Here is a 19640-nt window from a genome sequence, read left to right as displayed (position 1 = left end):
ATGCTTATTACCCAGGTATATTTACCTATCAAGAAAAAAATTAAAAAGAAAAAAGAAGCCCCCAGAATGCATCGCGAAAAGCACCTGATAGACCAAGATGGCCACATTTCCGATGTGGTTGTGTTTGTGAACTTTTGCACTTTGTTCTTTGTTGCAAATACATTAATTTTCTTTAATTCCTGCTCTAGCGGACACATTACTGTAGTTTAGGGCAGTATTACTGTTTGCTTGTGCGGGTCGCTTCGGTGCATCGTGGTGTTTGTTTACTGATTCATCTCGCGTCAGTTAACCGTCGGCGCTAACGTTAACGGACAGAGACCCGGGACCGACGGCGGCTCACAGACTTCCACATTTTACCAAATCAGATATGAAGGAGGCTCTGTCACTGGTTCAGAGACTGAGCGCACACCCGGACTCCCGGTGCTGGTTCGTCAGCTGGAGCCCGTCCGGGACGCTGCTGGCCTCATGCGGGGGCGACAAGGCCGTCCGGATATGGGGACGAGAAGGTGGGCTGTCAACAAAATGCACCGAACAGTTGACTTAACAGGAAACAGAGTCGATACTTAGAGATTAAGCTGATGGTGAAATAACATTAAAATGTAAAACTGAACAGTCCTTTAAAACAAGGAAGTTTGAATTAGACTGGATGTTCTGTCTGTTCGACCCTCGTAGAAACTCATTGCTCATTACAACTCAGGAAGTAACGTTAATGTCGCTGTTTCAGTTATTCCTGCAGTTATACGACTTCTTGCTAGCTTGCAGTCACCCCTGCGCCCCCTCCCTTGTGACTCGTCAAAAAAGTCAAAAAGTCCTTGTCACCATTTTTACTCAAAGTAGTGAAACACTTCAAGAGGAAACGACCTTCATTTGTAATATATAGTGTGAGAAGTGAATATATGATAATGAGTAAAACTAAATAGGACTAAATTCAGTGAGATTTTGTTATTTACAGGGGGATTTTGGGGTCAGTAAGTTCAAATGACTTCACACTGGTACAGGTGAGGTGCTGATATGAATAAAATCCTCAATCATTGTATGTAATTTTATATATGACAGAGTAAATTTTCTGGAAATTGAACAGAGATTTCTTATAAAATAATAGTAAATAGTAATGTCTGTCTTTGACTAGTGTTGTTTATTAAATACCTGAAAAATGAAGGAGCTTTATTACATTGATGCACAAGACCTGTAATCCATTCTGCCATAAAGCAGTGCTGCTCGCTGATTTTTATGTTTGCCCTCTAAATGTAACCTGTATGATGGAGGACGTCCCTCCTGACCCTCTCTTCCTTCAGGTGACTCTTGGATTTGTAAGACTGTGCTCCAGGACGGACACCAGCGCACTGTGAGGAAAGTGGCCTGGTCTCCCTGTGGGAATTATTTGGCCTCTGCCAGCTTTGATGCGACCACGTGCATCTGGAAAAAGAAGAATGATGATTTTGAGGTTAGATGAGATGCTTTATCTTCACTTTGAATGTGCCATCCTTTTGTTGATGATACTCAGTTTCACCTTGTCTTCCAGAGTTTGACTGTGTTGGAAGGGCATGAAAATGAGGTGAAATGTGTGGCGTGGGCGCCTTCAGGGAATCTCCTGGCAACATGTAGCCGAGACAAGAGTGTGTGGGTCTGGGAAGGTTTGTGTTGAATTTCAGATGTGTATGAATCTAATTCATAGCAGCAAATCCACTGATCTGTGCCTCTATGTATTTCTATGTAAATGATCTCTTTCTCTGTGTTTCACAGTGGATGAAGAAGACGAGTATGAGTGTGTTACCGTCGTAAACTCTCACACACAAGATGTCAAGCATGTTGTGTGGCACCCGACCCAGGAGGTAGCACACACTCTGCTCTATGCACAGGTATCATTTTTCAGTTCATTATCTCACTGTGTATTCACTGTGTTTACTCAGCTCCTGGCTTCAGCAAGCTACGACAACAACATTTGTATTTACAAGGAAGAGGACGATGACTGGGAGTGCCGGGCCACCTTGAAAGGCCACACATCCACAGTCTGGGCTTTGTCTTTTGACGCAGCTGGACGGAGGCTGGCCTCCTGCAGCGACGACCGCACCGTGAAGATTTGGAAGGAGTATCCAAATGAAAGTGGACAGGGTGAGTTTATGGTGGAAGACAGCTCTAGTCAAGTCATTAATCAGAAAACATCTCATTAACATAATGTTGTATTCAATTGATGACCAGATATAATTCCATGTCAATTTAATTATTGATGAAAATTTTACCAACAAAAAGTATTTCAGCAGGAAAAGATGAAAAATAGTTCTTTACCATCAGAAACCTCATTTAATATCAGTCACATTGATTCATACAGCATGAGAACTATTTGTATTTTTAAAAAATCAGCTGTGAAAGAGCTGCTGCAGTTGACATTTCTGTCGACTTTGTGTTATTTGTAATGACTAAAACCATTTGCTGTTTAGTGTTAGTAATTAAACTGACCAAGTTTATGCAAACCTAAATTTAATGCACATTTATTTCAAAACACAGAAAAAGTAAATAAATTACAGTAGTGTGGGTAAGTGGACAGATGCTAGTTGACTATTTTAACTCAAACCTTTCTGCTCTGCTTGTTTAACAGCTGACTTGTCATGGAAGTGTGTTTGCACTCTGTCTGGATACCACGGACGAACAGTGTACGATGTCGCCTGGTAAGACCCTTCTCCTTTTCATAGTTTTTCATTCATTTGTTGTTCGTTGGGATCTGTGGATCAGTCAGTTCATCCATTGAAGTTATCTCATCATTATGGTGTGACATCACCACATCGTGGAAAGCTGCACTTCAGCCACTTTTAATACTACAAAAAGGAGTTCTTTTATTATTCACAGGGTTGATTATGGGGCACACACCAATGTCTTATTCTGGAAGTCTAAAACTTTAAAGCTGTTTGATTTGGTGGAACATAAAACAGCCCAAGTTTTATATAAAGCAAGGAACCGTCTGCTACCAAGAAACATTCAGAGAATGTTTCATGAAAGAGAGCAAGGTTATGATTTAAGAGGAAAATCAAATCTAAAGGTTGGCAGAGCTCGCACAACAAAGAAAAGTTTCTGTATCACCATTTGTGGAGTATCACTGTGGAATAATTTGAGCACTGAAATCAAAAACAGTTCAAGTATAATTCTGTTTAAAAAAAGACATAAAGAAATGATTCTCCAGAGGTACATTGAATAATTTACACAAGGTGTTTGCTTGCTATTTAAATTAAAATGTGGCAGGAAATGATAGTGTTATGAAAATTAGTTATTAATTATTATTATTATTATTATTATTATTAAATTATTAGTGATGACATTATATAGAACATAGTAATAGTTAAGATTATTGGGGTAGCATTAGATAAGTTTATACTTCTTCCTACTCCCTTTCGCTCATGTAAACTATGTTGCTTATGAGATGTTACTGTTTTGTGGGTTGTGTGGGCTGTTTTTATGTGCACTTATTTCCTTTTGATTATTATTTATATAGGTACTATGTATGTATAGCTATGTATGTATGCATGCATGTATACATGTGTGCTTTTATTTTTATTGTTTACGTGATCAAAATAAAGTTATACTACTACCACTTAACATGTTATAGGCAGAATTTGGTTAAACTCAAGGAAAATGTTGCATTTAAGGGTAAATTTACACACACTGAAAGTAATAACATGTCATCCGTTCTGACCCCTTATCACCGATGGGCTCATCAGCTTCCTCTGTGTGCACCATCTTGTTAGGTCAAACTGAGAATGTTTGTCTCTGCTCAGGTGTCAGCTGACTGGTGCCCTGGCTACTGCCTGCGGTGACGATGCAGTGCGAGTCTTTAAGGAGGACGAGACTGCCGATCCAGACCAGCCTGTCTTCTCGCTGGCGGCTCAGGTGACCAAAGCTCACACGCAGGACGTTAACTGCGTCGCCTGGAACCCAAAGGAGGCAGGACTCCTGGCTTCCTGCAGCGATGACGGGGATATCACCATCTGGAGGTTCCAGGAGGAAGACTGAACCAAGATCAACAGCTCTGATCTCTCACTGGGAACTGTGGTCCCCACAGGCAGCATTCTTCATCCAGCTTGATATTAGTGCATTAACACGTCACTCGTCAGCTTTCATGAGTGTAAACTGAAAATGCTTCGGTGCATCTTATCCTTTGTGAGTCTACATATTTCTTTATAACAGCTCAATTAAGAATTTTATGTTTATATAAATAAATCTAAAAATAATTTATAAGCAATTATGTGACTTCTCTTTATTGCAAAAAATATTCCAGACAGCACATCATAGTAAAAACGTTTAGACCAGTCAGAGAATTAGATTTCACAAAACAATTTAAGTCCAAAAATATAACTGGACAGTATTTAAAGACCCAACCTGGAATAAGAGCATACCATTTGAATAAATGTGGGATTTTTTTTTTTTGTCAAATTTCATTCAGGCCAGGAAACTGATGGTAGATCAGTCAAGACAAAGTTTTATATACCCGATTGAGGCTTCAGTGGCAGTTGTTCATTTTAACAGTGAGCAGAATTTACCATGTATCTATAATACATGTCTGATTATATTAACTGTTAACAGATCCTGTACACGAGATTTCTGGACTGGTGTTCATCACTGAGGTGATTTAAACTGCACTGATTAAAATGACACTGTTCTTCTCACAGGAGCAGAAATGATAATGACATGCTTACAAAGTGAAGGGACACGAATCAGGCTCGACATATCTACAGTAAAAAAAACCAAACACCTACTGATCCCTCCGTATACAACAAAATGCAGGAGTCTGCAATACTCCACTGATTAGTCTGAGTCACTGTCTCCATCGCTGTCAGCCTCCTTCACATCAGCGCTGAACTTGTACTCCTGGTCGCAACCCATGTATGCGTCACTCATGAAGTACAGGGTGTAGTTATGAACGCCCACCGCTGGTGCAACAAAGTCCAGCTTAACCTGCAGAGGGGGGACACAGGCGATAAAGAAAATGAGGCCACTGGGTTTAAAGAGCATTTGTTTTTAGTCATAGAATACGTGCAGTGAGCAACTCACTGACCTTTGCTTTCTGCTGAAGGGTCAGCCTCTTGATGGAGATTAGGCTGTTAGACTTGGGGTCTCCGATCACCACCCACCAGCCCTCCTCACGTTTCTGTAACAATGAAAAATATTCAATACATGTCCGTGAAAGAAATACCTTACAGACTCTTGGAAATGCATTAAATTAACTAATCCATTTACCTGTGGGAAGAGAGGTGCGATGACAGGCCCGGTCACCTCCTCCTCTCTCTCCAGCTGAACCTGAACCAGAACTGGACTGCCACTGTGACCAAACATGGGAACATGCATCAACAAATGCCAAAAGAACAACGCAGGAGGAAAATGATGATAAACTGTTATCCTTAACAAGCAGCTTTTCTTCCTTTACAACATTAACACTTCATGTATTCATTCAGTCATTACTACAAACTGAAGGTCTTCAAAGGTTCGCCTGAAACCGAGGATCTGACCCTGGACCTATATGGGTTCAGAGCCACAGTTTAGACAGTCAGGTCCAGATAGGATCCTGGGTCTGTTTAGCATTATGTTTAATACCCAACAGAAAACCTGGATGGATTTTACCAACTTTCTGGGTAGGAAGGATAATTCACAAGGAAGAAGGCTACTAGCGTTACGTTAGGTAAGATGTGTGAAATTGCTGATATGTCTGTGTCTCTTGACCGGGTTCTGGTCTGATGGATTCTGCAAGGGTCTGGGTCTGAATTTTTGGTCCTGTGAAGACGTCTACCACACACAAGAGCCATACATACCTCTTGATGTTGTCCTTTTCTGCCACTTCGTACGACAGCTCGATGTTGGGGTAGCGGTTACAGAAGCGAGCCACATCGGCCATCTGGGCATCTGAGAGCTGCAGCAATGCAGTTCTGTCTTCATCCTCCATCTCCATGATGTCAAAGATACTCTCCACACCCTGATGAAGACAGCAGGGATAAGATGGTCCGTGTACATTTGCATTGAAGCAACAGTTAGATGTTCTGAACTGCATTTAGCAGAACGAGAAAACTTTAATGTACCTTGTCTGTGCAGCGCTTGATGTGCTCCGAGGTGAAGAAGGGCAACTGTTTGAGGTACGAGTCCTTGGACCACATGGCCTGTGTGACCATCTGAGCCAGCTCCATAGCTGCCAGTGCAGGACTCAGCCAGCCGTTACTGGACAGCACATCAACGCAGGCCTGGATCAGACGAACCGCCTACAAACGCAACACGTGTTACATGTACACACTGGACAGCTCATTCCCACTCAGTGCTGAAATCACCATGAATGTGTACCTTGCTCAGGATCTCCTCTGTGTCTGACTGCAGCTCAGCACTCAGCTGCATCCTGGAGAGGTGGGCTTGCAGCAGCAGGTTGGTCTTCACGTGGGGGTCATTGAACTTGGGGTTGTTCAGTTTGTGGGGAACTTTCTGTGCCAACTGCATCACAAAAATAAGTTATTCCAACGGGGTCAGTTTCATTGACTTGGTAGAAAAGTGCTAATGCTTTCATTTCTCCACTGAGTTCTGATCGTTTACCTGTCGGAGAAGTGTGTCCTCGTGATGTCTAATGGGAATGTTCTTGTACTCGGCAGCATTGGAGATGATCTCAATCAACCCACGGATCTTTGTCTTGGCATTCAGGGACATGCTGAACAACTCTGCCAAACACAAGCGGACACAAATTCATGTGTGAATCACTTTTTTTTTTCCAAACATGCAGGACCTATGACAGGTATGATAATCAAGCAATGATGACAGATTTCCAGTGAGCGTGACAGGGCAGTAGTATTGGCACAAACCGATGGTGGTGTAGTTGATGTAGTAGTAGGCAGCGATCATGCCCAGATTGAGTGGTGCTACATCCATCTCGTCCTCTATGCTGATGCACTTGGACTGCTCCAGGTCATGTAACGTGTGTTCCACCAGCTCAGACAGGTGGTCTGACAGGTGACGGTGGGACATTCCTGGAAAGGTGAACACATAACTTGACATTTATAGGTTGTTCACAACATCTGATCCACTAGACGTAAAACCCGATTTATTTTCTCTTTTAAACCACTCTTTGCCTGGCAGGATGAGCCTCACCTTGCAGGTTGTAGTAGTTTGGGTTCTGGGTCATACGGCGGTAGAGGAATGTCCATGTCAGGTAGTCCACGGCGTCCTGCTTGTTCTCCACAGTCTTGGTGACGATCTCAGCATTGAAGTGGTCGTGGAGGCAGTGGTCCAAGTGGGACTCCACTGGCAGCGGCTCGTACAGGAACTTCTTGAAGAAGTCCTGTCAAGAAAAGAGAAAGAAACCGCTTGTTTTGTTCTTACTGTCGCACAGTCACCGCTGAACAAGACAGAAACAACTGGGGTCTTTCTACCTTCTTGGAGCCCTGACACATGATGACACAGCGTCCCTCATCATCGAGCATGGGTCTGTTTGCCTTGCCCACCATCTGGAGGACGTCATAAATGGGATAGTCCACATATCTGAGAGGAGGAAAAACAGGAGAATGTTGCCAACACAATACATATTATTTATAGCACAAAGCTTAATAAGAGCATCAAACAAATGGGAGCCTTACGCATGGATTTTGCCATTGTAGTACTGGGTGTCCATGACGATGACAAGGTGTGCAGAGATGTTGATGCCCCAGCAGAGAGAACGAGAGGACACCACCACCTGAACAGCACCTGTCAAAGGAGAAGAACCAAAGATGCCAAAAATAACTATTTAGCCTGAAACCTGCATACACCATGCTGGAAGAGCAGAGCAGGAGTGAGTCATACCTGAGTTGAAGAGCTGCTCCACTATTTTGCGTTCAGTTGCAGATAGGCCCTCGTGCAGGTAGCCCACGCCATTGGCCAGAGTCTCCTTCAGAGTTGAGTCATTTATTTTGTCCAGGAATGGAGCAAGGTCTTTCTCAGTGCAATGCAAGAACCTACAGAGAGACAAACATTTATTCTACAACATCAGCACCATCGAAGTCTATTCCTCATCTACAGGCGTGATTTCATTACGGTGACTCACCTCTGAGGAACCACATCAGCAGCACAGAAAGTGAGGATGTCAATGGCTGTGAGGCGAGTCTGTCTGCGGGACGGCACAAACACCACAGCCGGCTTGGAGGGAGAGTGCTTCATGATGGCATGATACACGGGCTTGGCCATGGACAACAGGCGAGTCTGAGTGTGACTCACATTGAAGCCCTAAACAGACCAGAAGAGTTGACAGCGAATCAGGAACCAGTTTATGTCTGTACATTTGTGTGCACAGCAATGAGCAACAAATGCATTTCTAGAAACTGACGAGTCGCACACAAGTGGCAAATTCCCCAGGGTGAAAAATGAAGTCATCGAGAAGTGCCAAAAACAGTTCCTTGATTGGCTGCTTGAGGCTGGCTACAAAAGTGGGTCAATCCCCCTGGACCCTCATATTAAAATACCCTTTAAAGCAGAAATATATTACAGCCTGTTACAAAAAAATGGCATTGGTGTCTATATTTAATTTCTCCATTCATGACAATTGTACATGGATGATTTTTTTTGTATAACTCACTCAAATGATGTTAAGGCTTTATGGACAAGTTTTATACAGTCTATGGTCACACACTGTTAACAGACCTGAATGTGCAGCTCCAGGGGCACAGGTCTGACGTTGGGGTGGAAGTTGAACGTGGCTGTGGTGCTGCAGCCCAGCCAGTGGGCCACGTCTTTGGCGTTGGACAAAGACGAACTGAGGGCCACGATGCGGATGGGACGTTCAATCTGAGAGGAGATGTACCTCATCCTGGAGCAGATTACCTCTAACACGGGCTAATGAAAGAAACAAGGGACATTAACACGATGCAGAGTCTACAAATGACAAGAGCAGTAAACACTGAGTGTGTATGACATGAAATTGCTCAAATGCAGCAAAAGCAGGTATTGTGTACTTACTCCATTTTCTCCTCCAATCAGGTGTGCCTCATCCACAATGAAAAGGCTGACGTTCTGTACGTTTTTCCTCTGCTTCCAGCGACGAGACAGGATGTCCCATTTGTCGGGGGTACTGACGATAATGTCACCTTTTCCCAAGAGCTTCAGATCTGTGCTAGTTTCTCCTGTCAGCAGCACCACCTTTTTGCTCAGGATGTCCTGGAACTTCTGGTGCCAGTCGATGAACACCTGAGAGACAAACATGAACAGAATTATTCATTATGTTAGGTGGGAAAAGTATGCAATACAGCTACAGTATGTTTTGATACAAGCACAAATCCACCTTTCATATGACTACATACCTGCTCAGCCAGTGCTTCCATTGGGGTGATGTAGACACAGCGACCTTCTGCGTTGTGCAGCAGCATCCTCAGAATAGCAAACTCAGCACAGATGGTCTTTCCACTGCCGGTGGGAGCGCCCACAAACACATTATCATCACTGTTGTACACAGCGTTGAACACTGGAGGGACAGAAACAATACAACTAAGCCAGGGAAATGTGAAAAGGACAATGAGCCTCTGAGCAGAAGAACCAAAAACAGCTATCTTTGATTGAATTATTATGGAAAGGAATTAAGGAGCAGTAGACTCTGCTCGTTCTGTACCTTGTGTCTGAATGGGGTTGAAGAAGGGGAACTTGTTCTGGTAGAGAGCCTCAAAGGCAGAGTTCCTGAGAGCAGTGACAGGCAGCGGCTGCAGGTCCAGCAGCTCAGTGGGTGGGGGGTACTTCTCTGGTAGGATCAGGTGACGGAAAGACACCGGGAGCTGAGTCTCACAGGCTGAAAAGGAACAAAAAGAATAAAGCTGTTAGTTGAAATTTTACATAAATGTCATGTGGTAACACGCTTCAGTCAAGCTACTCACAGAGCCATCGGTCTGAGACCACACGGATGAAGTACTGTGGGGGCAGAGGCTCGAACACTGGGACAAAGAAAGTCACAAGGTGTTCATCCTGGGCGTACTTGGCTTTGAGCAGGAAGTACTCGTGGTGGAGGATGACCTCACTGTCCACATCCTCAACCAGGATCCAGAAAGCCTCAGATGATCCATGAATCTAAGTGGGGAAGATGAAAGCGTGTCAGGAGGCTAAGAGACCGAGACAGTTTGGGTGAAGCACATCAGGGGTCTAACTGCTGACCTTGTCATCCCACTGGAAGTCAGGTGTGATAGTGAGCTCCACTTTCAGTGTAGAGCGGGTGATGGGCTGCAGATGGACAGCCAGGTCCAGTTTGGGGAACTGGTGCACATATTTGTGGATGGTCTTTCCCATTTTTGGCATTCGGATCAGCTCACCTGACAAACAAAACACATGACGTCTAATTACTTTCCAGGCTGAGGGGGAATTCAGCAAGCATGTTGTGAAAGAAGAAAACTCACCAATCTCATTGTGGTTAAGGTCATAGAGACGCTCAAAGGGGAAGTTTTTCTTCTCGATCTTCTTGATCACTTCCTCTGGCAGCTTCTTGAACTGTCGCAGCGGAGACATTGACTGCCACCTGTGGAGAACAGGGGAACAGATTATCAGGTGTCTGCCTTGGAAAACAAAACACAACACGGCCTGTTTTGGCGAAACACAGACTTACATTCTCTTGTCAATCATCTTGCAAAGATTCATGGTTTTGTCTGTCAGTTGAGCCCAGCCCCTGTTGAGTACAATCTCAAAAATGGCCCGCATTAACCGTCCTGCACTCTGAAAGAGAAAATGTATTAAATTAATCTCAGGACAAATTTATTGAAACAAAAACAGACTTCTGTTGGATTTGTTTTCTTAAAAAAGTTTTATTTTGTCATTAACACCAATGAACAGCTATGTTTGGCATCAAGATTTTCAGAAAACCAACACATGCAGAAGGGAATTCTAGCCATTATGCCAGGCTCTGTAACGTTGTCTTACGAAAAATGTGTGAAAACCACAACAATAACAAAAGTAGCCTCTTTCCTACCTGTGTAACGTACACCATGTCGGCCATGAGAGCAAAGCCTTCCAGTTTGAGTTGAGAGATGTACGCCTGGAGCAGCACATTGATCTGAAATAATAAGAAACACGGAGGAATATTTTATGCCTTTTAGTCAATTCTGTTTATATAAACAGACAACAAAATCAAATGACACCTAATCTGCACACCAGAAAACCAAACACCAAGCCAGGACTGTCATCATAAATAAAGGTAGGAAAGCTTCGGTTTTGGTTTCTGACAATTTAATGACATTTTTAGGAACTGATTGCTGGTTATGAATGGTACCTTTGCACTGGGCTCCTCAATGCTTTCCTTCACAGGGATCGGAACTCTTTCCAGCAACTTCTGCAGCTCCAGCTTCTCCTCCTAAAACACCACATGTCAGTATTTAAATTCAGCATGTTAAATTTAATTTTGATAGGGTTGTACCTGAACAACCACGACTGTCTATAATCAACCATACCTCTCTCACAGTGATGTTCCTGAACTCTGAGGAAAGTGAAAAGACTCTGAAGAGCTCAATCTCACTGAGAGTGGGCTTCAGCAGCTGGTTGTAAGTTTGAATGGAGTCATGTGTGATGTAGAAGTGACTGGCAATGCGTCCCAGGTCTGTAACCTTCAAGTTAAGAGGCAAGTGGTCAATTTAATAACTCAGTAATTTAACAGTACTGACATTTAAAAAAAAAAAAGCTAAATAAGACATAATAAATGATAGATGTGGGTACCTGGAAGCTGCCCGTCCTCTTGTCATACTTGATGAGGCTGTTCTTGTCCAAGACATTGGCTGCTGTGTGCACCAGGTCCATCCTCCGTCTCTCCAGCAGGGGGTCTGAACTCCGGTCATCGTGGGAGACACCATACAGGGTGGGGTTGCGAAGCATGCGCACATACAGGTAGGTGTAGCCGAGCCAGTTCACAGCGTCCTGACACAACAAATGCATGAAATTACAGAAACTGCATAAGAAATAGACTATTTGATCAGTTCCTTATATATTTGAAGACACATCTTTACATGCCACTGACCTTGACGTTCTGCACGTTGCCCAGTACTATCTCAGCATTGAGCATGTCAGGCAGCTTGCCCACCATCTGACTCTCTATGGGCAGCTGCTGGTTGAGCAGGGACAGATAGTACTGCAGCTCTCCATGGGACGTGATCAGGATTCCCTCGCCCTTGGTGTCGTACTGTGGACGGCCGGCTCGACCAAGCATCTGAAATAAGACAGAAGACATCGAGTTATTACTAATAAAAGGTACGAAGAACTCTCTACAGCAGTTTAGTATCAAGCTAGCACAGACTCACCTGTAAAATGTCCAGGGCTCCAAGTTCAGTCCATCTGCCTTTCTCTGGGCTGTACACCTGAGTGCCTTTGATGATGACAGTGTGTGCAGGTAGGTTGACACCCCAAGCCAGAGTAGCTGTGGACACCAGAACCTGGATGTGTCGATCAGCAAACAGATCCTCTACCAGTGTACGGTCCACTCTGGTCATACCGGCATGGTGGATCGCAAAGCCATAAGGAAGCAAATCCTTCAGCTCGAGGTTCTAAATAAGAAAGTTCAGGCGTAAGTCTGACGGGACTCTGATCAAGCACTAACAGAAGTTTGAATTCCATCATTGATCTTATTAGTGAAGTTTCAGGCTTGCTCACCTTGCACTGTTCTGCCTCAGTTCTCAACACTTCAGTGGATGCTGAACCCTCCCTGAGGAACAGGCCCAGTGTGTCCTTCTCCAAACACATGTCTCTTATGGCCCTGGCGGTCTTTCCAGTCTCCTTTCTGGAGTGGACAAATACTAGCACCTGATGGAGAAAAGTGAATGTCAGGAGTCTCTCAAGTCTGGTAATGCATTGCTGTAGATGAGTAGTGCAGGACAACTGCATGCAGCTACAAGATTCTTAGTCATTCGAAGTTCCTTCCTCATAGGAATTAGGTCACTTGAAAAGAGTCATACGGGACTCACCTGGTTCTTTCCAGCATGCTCCATTATCTTTTCATAGACAATCTCATTCATGATCTGGAAACGCTTGATGGCCTTCTTCTCTGTGATGCCAACATAAGTCTGCTCCAGTGGCACAGGTCGGAAACTAGAGAAGAACACAGTTATCAGAGATGAAAAAGCAGAAAGTGCAAACAAGAGAATGTTGTAAATATGACTGCATCTGTGTCAACCTTTTTTTAAATCATTCTCCAAAAGGCCATACCTGTTGTCGAAGTAGAAGAGTCCCTTGGCAGGATCCACGCGCAGGCAGGTAGCCACATCCTCGTAGTTGGGCAGTGTGGCACTGAGGCCCAGCAGACGCACATCCTCCTGGGTCAGCTCCACATTGCGGATGGTCCTTGCCACCAGAGATTCCAACACGGGTCCACGGTCATCGTGGAGCAGGTGGATTTCATCCTGCACAACACATTCATTTTGTTATCATGAGAGTTTTATGTCGAATCATTGGCACATAAAATTAGAAATGTTATTACTTTGTCAACACATTCACAGCACTTACTATGATAATAAGCCGCACTAGCTGGGTGTAGGTACGCTCTCCACCTTTACGGGTGATGATGTCCCATTTCTCAGGGGTGCAAACAATGATTTGAGTGGCGTTAATCTCCTCCTTACAGAGCTGGTGGTCTCCAGTCAGCTCAGACACTGTGATGCCATAACTTGCCAAGCGCTGGGAAAAAGTGTAAAAGAAATGAATGTATTCAAATTAAGAAAAAACATTATATGTAAAGCAGTATATATCCAAATCTCTGCAGGACAGATGTGGGGCTCACCTTACTGAAGCTTCCCACCATCTCCTGTACTAGTGAGCGCATTGGTGCAATGTAGATGATTTTGAAGTCGTCCACATTGATGGTTCCATCCAGGTTTATATGCTTTCCTATTTCTCTCAGCATTGCCATCAAAGCAACATTGGTCTTACCAGCTCCCTGTATGCACAAAGAAACGCACAATTACAAGAGAAAATACATGTGACAAATAGTGTCACAATGCTCTTGGCTTTCGCGTTTGCTTACCGTAGGTGCACACACTAGCAGGTTCTCATCTGTCTCCATGGTCGTTTTGAACAGCTTGCTCTGAATGCGGTTCAGGGTTTTAAACCCTTCAAATCCAGCCTGTGCATACCTGGGCAACTTCTCAATGGCAACAAGCACCTGACGACACAACAATGTGGTGAATGGACATGAACACACCTATACGCTGCTTATCACTAAAACTTTTGCAGAAGTTGCTGCATAGTTGAGCAGTGGCATGCTTTCCATGATGAAGCATACAACCAACAAACCTCGTCGTCAGCAAAGGGCTTGGGTTTGAGGGCAGGCACGTGGACTTCTTCATAACCTTTTCGCTGTTTGCGAAATGAGCCGTCTGGCAGCTGGCAACGCTTGTTGGCCATGAAATGGCTCCCTTGTGTGAAGGTCAGGTCATCGAGGTCCAGCAACTGTCGAGGGGCCATTGACTGCACAATACAGTAATCTTGGGTTATATTACGGTTTAAAATATCATAGGCAGCTAACCTGCCATGTCTGATACGCAGGTGATACATGAACACTGGTACATTATTTACCTCTCCATGGTCGATGTCCATCGCTTCCAAGTCATCAACACGAGACTTCCTCACCCTCTCCCTGCGGGATCTCTCCTCCTAAGAGCACAACATCCAATGAATAATACATGTGACAGACTAAAGTAACAAGCTGATTTAAACAATTTATTGCAAAATTTTATAAGCAAGAGGACTTACCCGAATAATATCTTCCTTCTCTGTCTCTTGCAGCTGGTAAAGAATCTTAGAAAGTTCCTGATCAGACTCCATCTTTCCTATGATCCGTTCTTTTTCTGCCTCACTCTGAGCGCTTGCCAGCATGGTACAATACTGAACTGTATGTCAGAAGAATGAAAGAGATTAAAAACGTCAAGATGCACAAGATCCACTAATCTGAGAGTACATCTTTCTACACCACTGACTTACTCATGCGACGGTGCTGACGGAGGATTTTGATGAAATCAAAGGTGTTGAAGCCCAGCAGCAACACCAGCTGGTTCTCACATTCTCTATCATCACTGGCAGTCTGTGAAATACAGACAAACAATGGAGGAGCTTGTCTGACAAATATATACATGTATATGTAAAGAAATACAAAAAGTTCACAACATACAAGATGTCAGACTTACCTTGAGGATTTCTAAGACTTCATCTGCTTTCTTTTGGGAGACAATGGCATCATCATAGAAACGGCTGAGCTGACGCTGGAGCCAGAAAGCATCGATGTCTCGAGGATGTAGATCTTTTTTCTTCACCGTCATCACGTCGCCTGTGACACCAAGCTAAACAACGAGTAATTTATTAACTTCCTGTGTAGTGTAGTGTTTTGTGCAATAATGAAAAAAGACACATTTATCTTTGTAAACATACTCGCTTAACTAAGAACAAATACTGATTCAGACGTTGCACTTACATTGGCTGAAAGAGTGCAGCCCACATCTGCTTCCTCTCCTTCACTGTCTTCATCTGAGTGTTCATCTCGCACCTCTCCAAACTGGTCTTCATCCCCCTCCTTAACAACAAGGGAAAGGAAATATAGTGACACAATCCACTTAAAACCAGAACTTGGACTTACAAATAATTTTTAACTTAAGAGTTCTTAACGAATGAGCAAAAAGCCCTCACCTCCTCGTCAGATTCAAACTGGACATTCACACCGTACGTTTCGTCGATGTTGTCATCTGTTAAGGAATGATATATAAGATACATAAATAAATACAGTTCTTATTCAATGGTGTGCTATTAACAAACAGTACGGAGTTATTTCTGATGTACTCACCCATATTCTGTAAGTCCTTGTCGCCTCCATAGTCAGTGATCTTCTTGCCCAAATTAACCAACACATGGTAGCGTGTGTCATCAGCAGGTCCAAGGAGCTGCTCTACTTCACGTCGTCTTTCCTTATCCCTCATTTTATCATTCTTCAACACTGCTAATACTTCATCAGCTGCTCCACACAGAATATCACGTGGCTGCGGGAAGACAAATTAACCAGGTCAATAAAAGCTTCAGGTGAAAAATATTGAGAGAAAACAGGGTTTTTTTTTAAAGCTTTCTGACCTGATCTCCCAAAGCAGCATGGATGAAGCTAAGCAACACTTCATAGGTCTCTCGGGTTTCTTTGGTTTTCGGCTTGTACACGATGCCCACCATTTCATCAATGCCTTCAGAGAGAAGAGTAAAGCCCTTCATCTTGTTGATGTCGTGCCTGTCTTCGTCTCTTTTTCGCCTCCTGTACAGACACAAGAGAAAATGAAAAGAATTAAGGGGAGAATCATTCAACAGCATACCTGAAGAATATTAAAAGGATAATACATTCAATTAATTAGGAATTTCACAGACAAACATTTCCCAAAGGATAGCACAGATTCTCTCTTTTCCAACCTTCAAGAGAGTCATTAATTTCAGCACAAAAAGAGAATCTCCTCGCAGCGTTTTTTGTTAAAGTTATGTCCCCAGTGAGTGGTAATGCAAATGAAACTGCATATTGTTTTGAAACGTTTCCTGTGTTTTACGTGATCATATACGTGAAGTATATGATACCAGCTGGCAAAAGCCAATCACTGTTCTTCAATTCATTTACGGATTGGATTATTTAATTTTTTTTTTAAACTGAAATTGAATTTAAACATAAAAATGTATCTTAAGAATTGAATTTCGCATGTTAACTTTCAGCTGCATTAACAAGCTCTGACAATGGAAAATAAAAAACTCAACAGAGACTAAACATTCACAGTGGTGGGCTGACAAACATCGGTATCTGAAATTCGACTGTGAAACCTGACAGACATGAACTGATACTAATGCACGTACACAAAATATAGAAAAACACACAACATGTAATATATGTGGTGGAAATGTAATAAATAGATAAATTCTCGTACAAACGGTATACTTTGACTTGACAAAGATAATGAACTCTGTTGTTGACAGTACTGACTTGTCTCGTCTTTCCTCCAGCTTCTGAGGTTTGGTCCTCTGAGCCTTGTCACCCATCTTGGTCCCCTCAAGCTTTCCCACCAGGGACAGTACCTCTCCGGTGGGTTCATCTCTCCGTGTGCGGTCGATCAGAGAGCGATCAGCTTGCAACACCAAGTTGGAGTTCTAATAAATCCATACAAAGACACGACGATCGGTCAGAAACAGTTACATCAGATTACTAGCTCCAGTTAGGCTAAATGCTATGCTAGTTAGCAGCATGGCTAGCTAAACAAGGGGTAGTATGAATCAAAAACATGCAGCTAGTTAGCTTGCTAACGTAACAGCGCATTAAAAGCTACCAGAGATACATCAGATTTTGGTTGCTGGTGTTTGGAGGTTTCTCAACAAACACACTCACCGCTTTGTACTCGTACTGCAGGCTACGAGCAGTAACATCCGCCATGGTGCGAGTTGTCTTTTAGCTTTTACCGCACTTTTATTCGACGTGAACCAGCCTGCCGACTCAAAACATCCACAGAGTTCACTCCACTCTGCCCTTTTAAGGAGACGTCGGGAACATCGGTGCAGTGTTTAGATTTGTAGCATAAAATTGTTTTCAAAATGTCCGAATTTCATTCAAGAAAGTGCGTCTCCCATACGTTACAAAGACAGTGCTACACGAGCGCACAACAAGCAGCTGCTGGCGCTATTTTCCGTTTCCGGTAGCAAAGGTTACGGCAGGTACAAAGCGCAAAAATGACTAGCGCCCCCTACCGGTTGCATTTATTTATACAGAAGACAGCATCAGCAAGAAAAAGAAAAGGTTGTTTACAATTATGAATTAACATCCTCCCTGTTCATTGTGTACATTTAATGAAAACAATGACCTGCTAACTTAATGAAAATAAATCTCAATCTTTGGCTTTTGATTCTTCTCTAAATCCAGTCTTCTAAATTAGAAAGATAATCATCATCACCCCCAACTCTATCAGTACAGCTGCATTGTGAATGTCTGGTTGATTGTCACAGCTGCCACAACCCAAGCTGATGATTATTAGAATTCATTTTTATTTTGGTATGACATTGATTAACCCATAAAAAATATCACCTCGTCCTTAAAGTTTTGTAGGGATTTTTATTTGTCAAGTATGTCAACTTATATGAACTTGTATCCACTTTGCTGCTCCAAAAGTGAAGGAGACATCCCTCTCCATTTCTAGGTCCACTTGGATTTGCATGGTGTTTTGTATACTTACAGTACATCAACTGCATTTATAGCATTGACACCCAGATGGCAGCAAAGAGAGCAATTTAGAGTTCAGAGTCATTGGTGATTAATGGAGGACCCCCTCCACCTCCTGAGTCATAGCTGCCCCCATACATGTACAAATGCTTCCTGTGATGTGAGTTTTCATTATGCTTGGATATGAAAGTGATTTAATGAGAGCGTGTGCAAGTATTTGACGTGTATATGTGTGTATATGTGTATGTGGACAAGGTTTCATTTTTGGCCCAAATTACTTCATACTGATGTATGAAGTGCAGTAAGCGCTGAAGAAAAGAAGCAGAGGAAGAAGATGCAGTTAATGTGGGTGTGACCATCTTCTTGGGGATGACGAGTGTGTCTGTGTTTGTATTTGCTGTCTGTGGCCTCATATAACTTCCAACCCCTTTGCACATCTGGCAACAACATCTGTTACTTTCCGCAAGTCAGAATCTCTGATGTTCTACATCTACTGAGCCAGCTTTTTTAACCTCAGTCACACCCAGTGACAGACACACAAAGAGAGAGGGTGACACAGATAAATGGGCTGCACACATCAGTAAAACAAATTATAGGTTAATGTGTGTGTGGTGGGTGAGGGATTATCCACGCTCGAGTGTGTGTGTCCAACTCTTTTACACATGTGCATACACACACACATAAAACGTGTGAATCAGTGTGCCTGCAGTTGTTCCAGGTCATATTTGGAGTGTGTTGATCCTCCGCTCATCTGTCACTGCATTCGCTCTGCACACTCTTCTGTCCTCTCTGGTTCAAAGGACATGCAGACTTGTGATCAGCAGTAAGTAGGATGGTGTGGTCACTGATTAATTTGCCTTACAACACATTAGTCGCTATCTGGATTTAGACAACCCAGTAAAAACCTTGAGTTTGAACACTGAATGCTCATGTTTTGTCACCAAAGATGCCTTTGTGTGAATCCTGAATTGTGCTTTAGACTTTTGTGTCCAGACAATGGGACTTTCTGTCACCACATGAGCACACCTCAGCTGTCTGAGCAGCTGTTGCTGTGTCGCCATCTGTGAACACACTCTGTCCAGGAGCTCCCCACAGGAGTGTGAGAAAACACGTTGTCCCTGAAGCGCACACACAATATCAGTCCTGCATTTGCAGCTTTAGCCTAGATAGAGCGGAACAGGATCACTTTCTTCCAGGGTCCAGGGATTAATACTTCCTGTGTGACCCAGACAAGGTTTGGACAAGAGTCTCTTGAGTGGGGTTTACCGTCTGTGCTGCCAGAAATCTGTATTACCATGAGGATGCTAGAGAGGCTGGGTTAGCCAGGGTAAAGTATTACAGGCTAATACTGGAGCTCCTGGCATGTAGCTCCTACACTATTCTTGTTGTGACTGAAATGTTCCATGATGTTTACCCATAACTATCTTCAGCTTCTCAAAACAGCCTTATTTTTCAGTCATATTTACGTTAAGCTATAATGAAC

At 43.3% G+C, this 19640-nt stretch overlaps 2 protein-coding genes across 2 annotated transcripts; one reads left to right on the top strand and one right to left on the bottom strand.

Annotated features, from left to right (window-relative positions):
- The first annotated feature begins 83 nt into the window (after positions 1–83).
- On the top strand, positions 84–4243 carry ciao1 (cytosolic iron-sulfur assembly component 1). The gene is made up of 7 exons (XM_041936728.1): positions 84–506; positions 1296–1444; positions 1523–1634; positions 1744–1832; positions 1911–2112; positions 2597–2666; positions 3768–4243. Exons 1-7 carry the CDS (start codon positions 368–370, stop codon positions 4000–4002), a joined length of 996 nt encoding a protein of 331 aa, XP_041792662.1. The 5' UTR covers positions 84–367; the 3' UTR covers positions 4003–4243.
- On the bottom strand, positions 4227–17600 carry snrnp200 (small nuclear ribonucleoprotein 200 (U5)). The gene is made up of 44 exons (XM_041936727.1): positions 17333–17600; positions 16934–17097; positions 16054–16225; positions 15773–15965; positions 15619–15674; positions 15407–15505; positions 15123–15275; positions 14920–15019; positions 14692–14828; positions 14515–14592; positions 14233–14406; positions 13964–14101; positions 13721–13876; positions 13447–13617; positions 13150–13343; positions 12909–13032; positions 12598–12747; positions 12249–12491; positions 11969–12157; positions 11671–11868; positions 11409–11561; positions 11231–11311; positions 10931–11014; positions 10571–10677; positions 10365–10483; positions 10126–10280; positions 9852–10041; positions 9593–9766; positions 9288–9448; positions 8947–9174; positions 8632–8823; positions 8039–8217; positions 7798–7949; positions 7593–7701; positions 7389–7497; positions 7108–7297; positions 6822–6986; positions 6559–6680; positions 6316–6459; positions 6060–6236; positions 5796–5956; positions 5227–5308; positions 5045–5137; positions 4227–4944 (listed from the first exon to the last, which is right to left on the bottom strand). The coding sequence occupies exons 1-44, from the start codon at positions 17375–17377 to the stop codon at positions 4795–4797; spliced, it is 6411 nt and encodes a 2136-aa protein (XP_041792661.1). The 5' UTR covers positions 17378–17600; the 3' UTR covers positions 4227–4794.
- Between the last annotated feature and the right edge of the window lie 2040 nt (positions 17601–19640).

This window comes from Chelmon rostratus, chromosome 5 (assembly GCF_017976325.1).
Source record: "Chelmon rostratus isolate fCheRos1 chromosome 5, fCheRos1.pri, whole genome shotgun sequence".
Classification (NCBI taxonomy): domain Eukaryota; kingdom Metazoa; phylum Chordata; class Actinopteri; order Chaetodontiformes; family Chaetodontidae; genus Chelmon; species Chelmon rostratus.
This window is presented reverse-complemented; position numbering and strand designations above follow the sequence as displayed.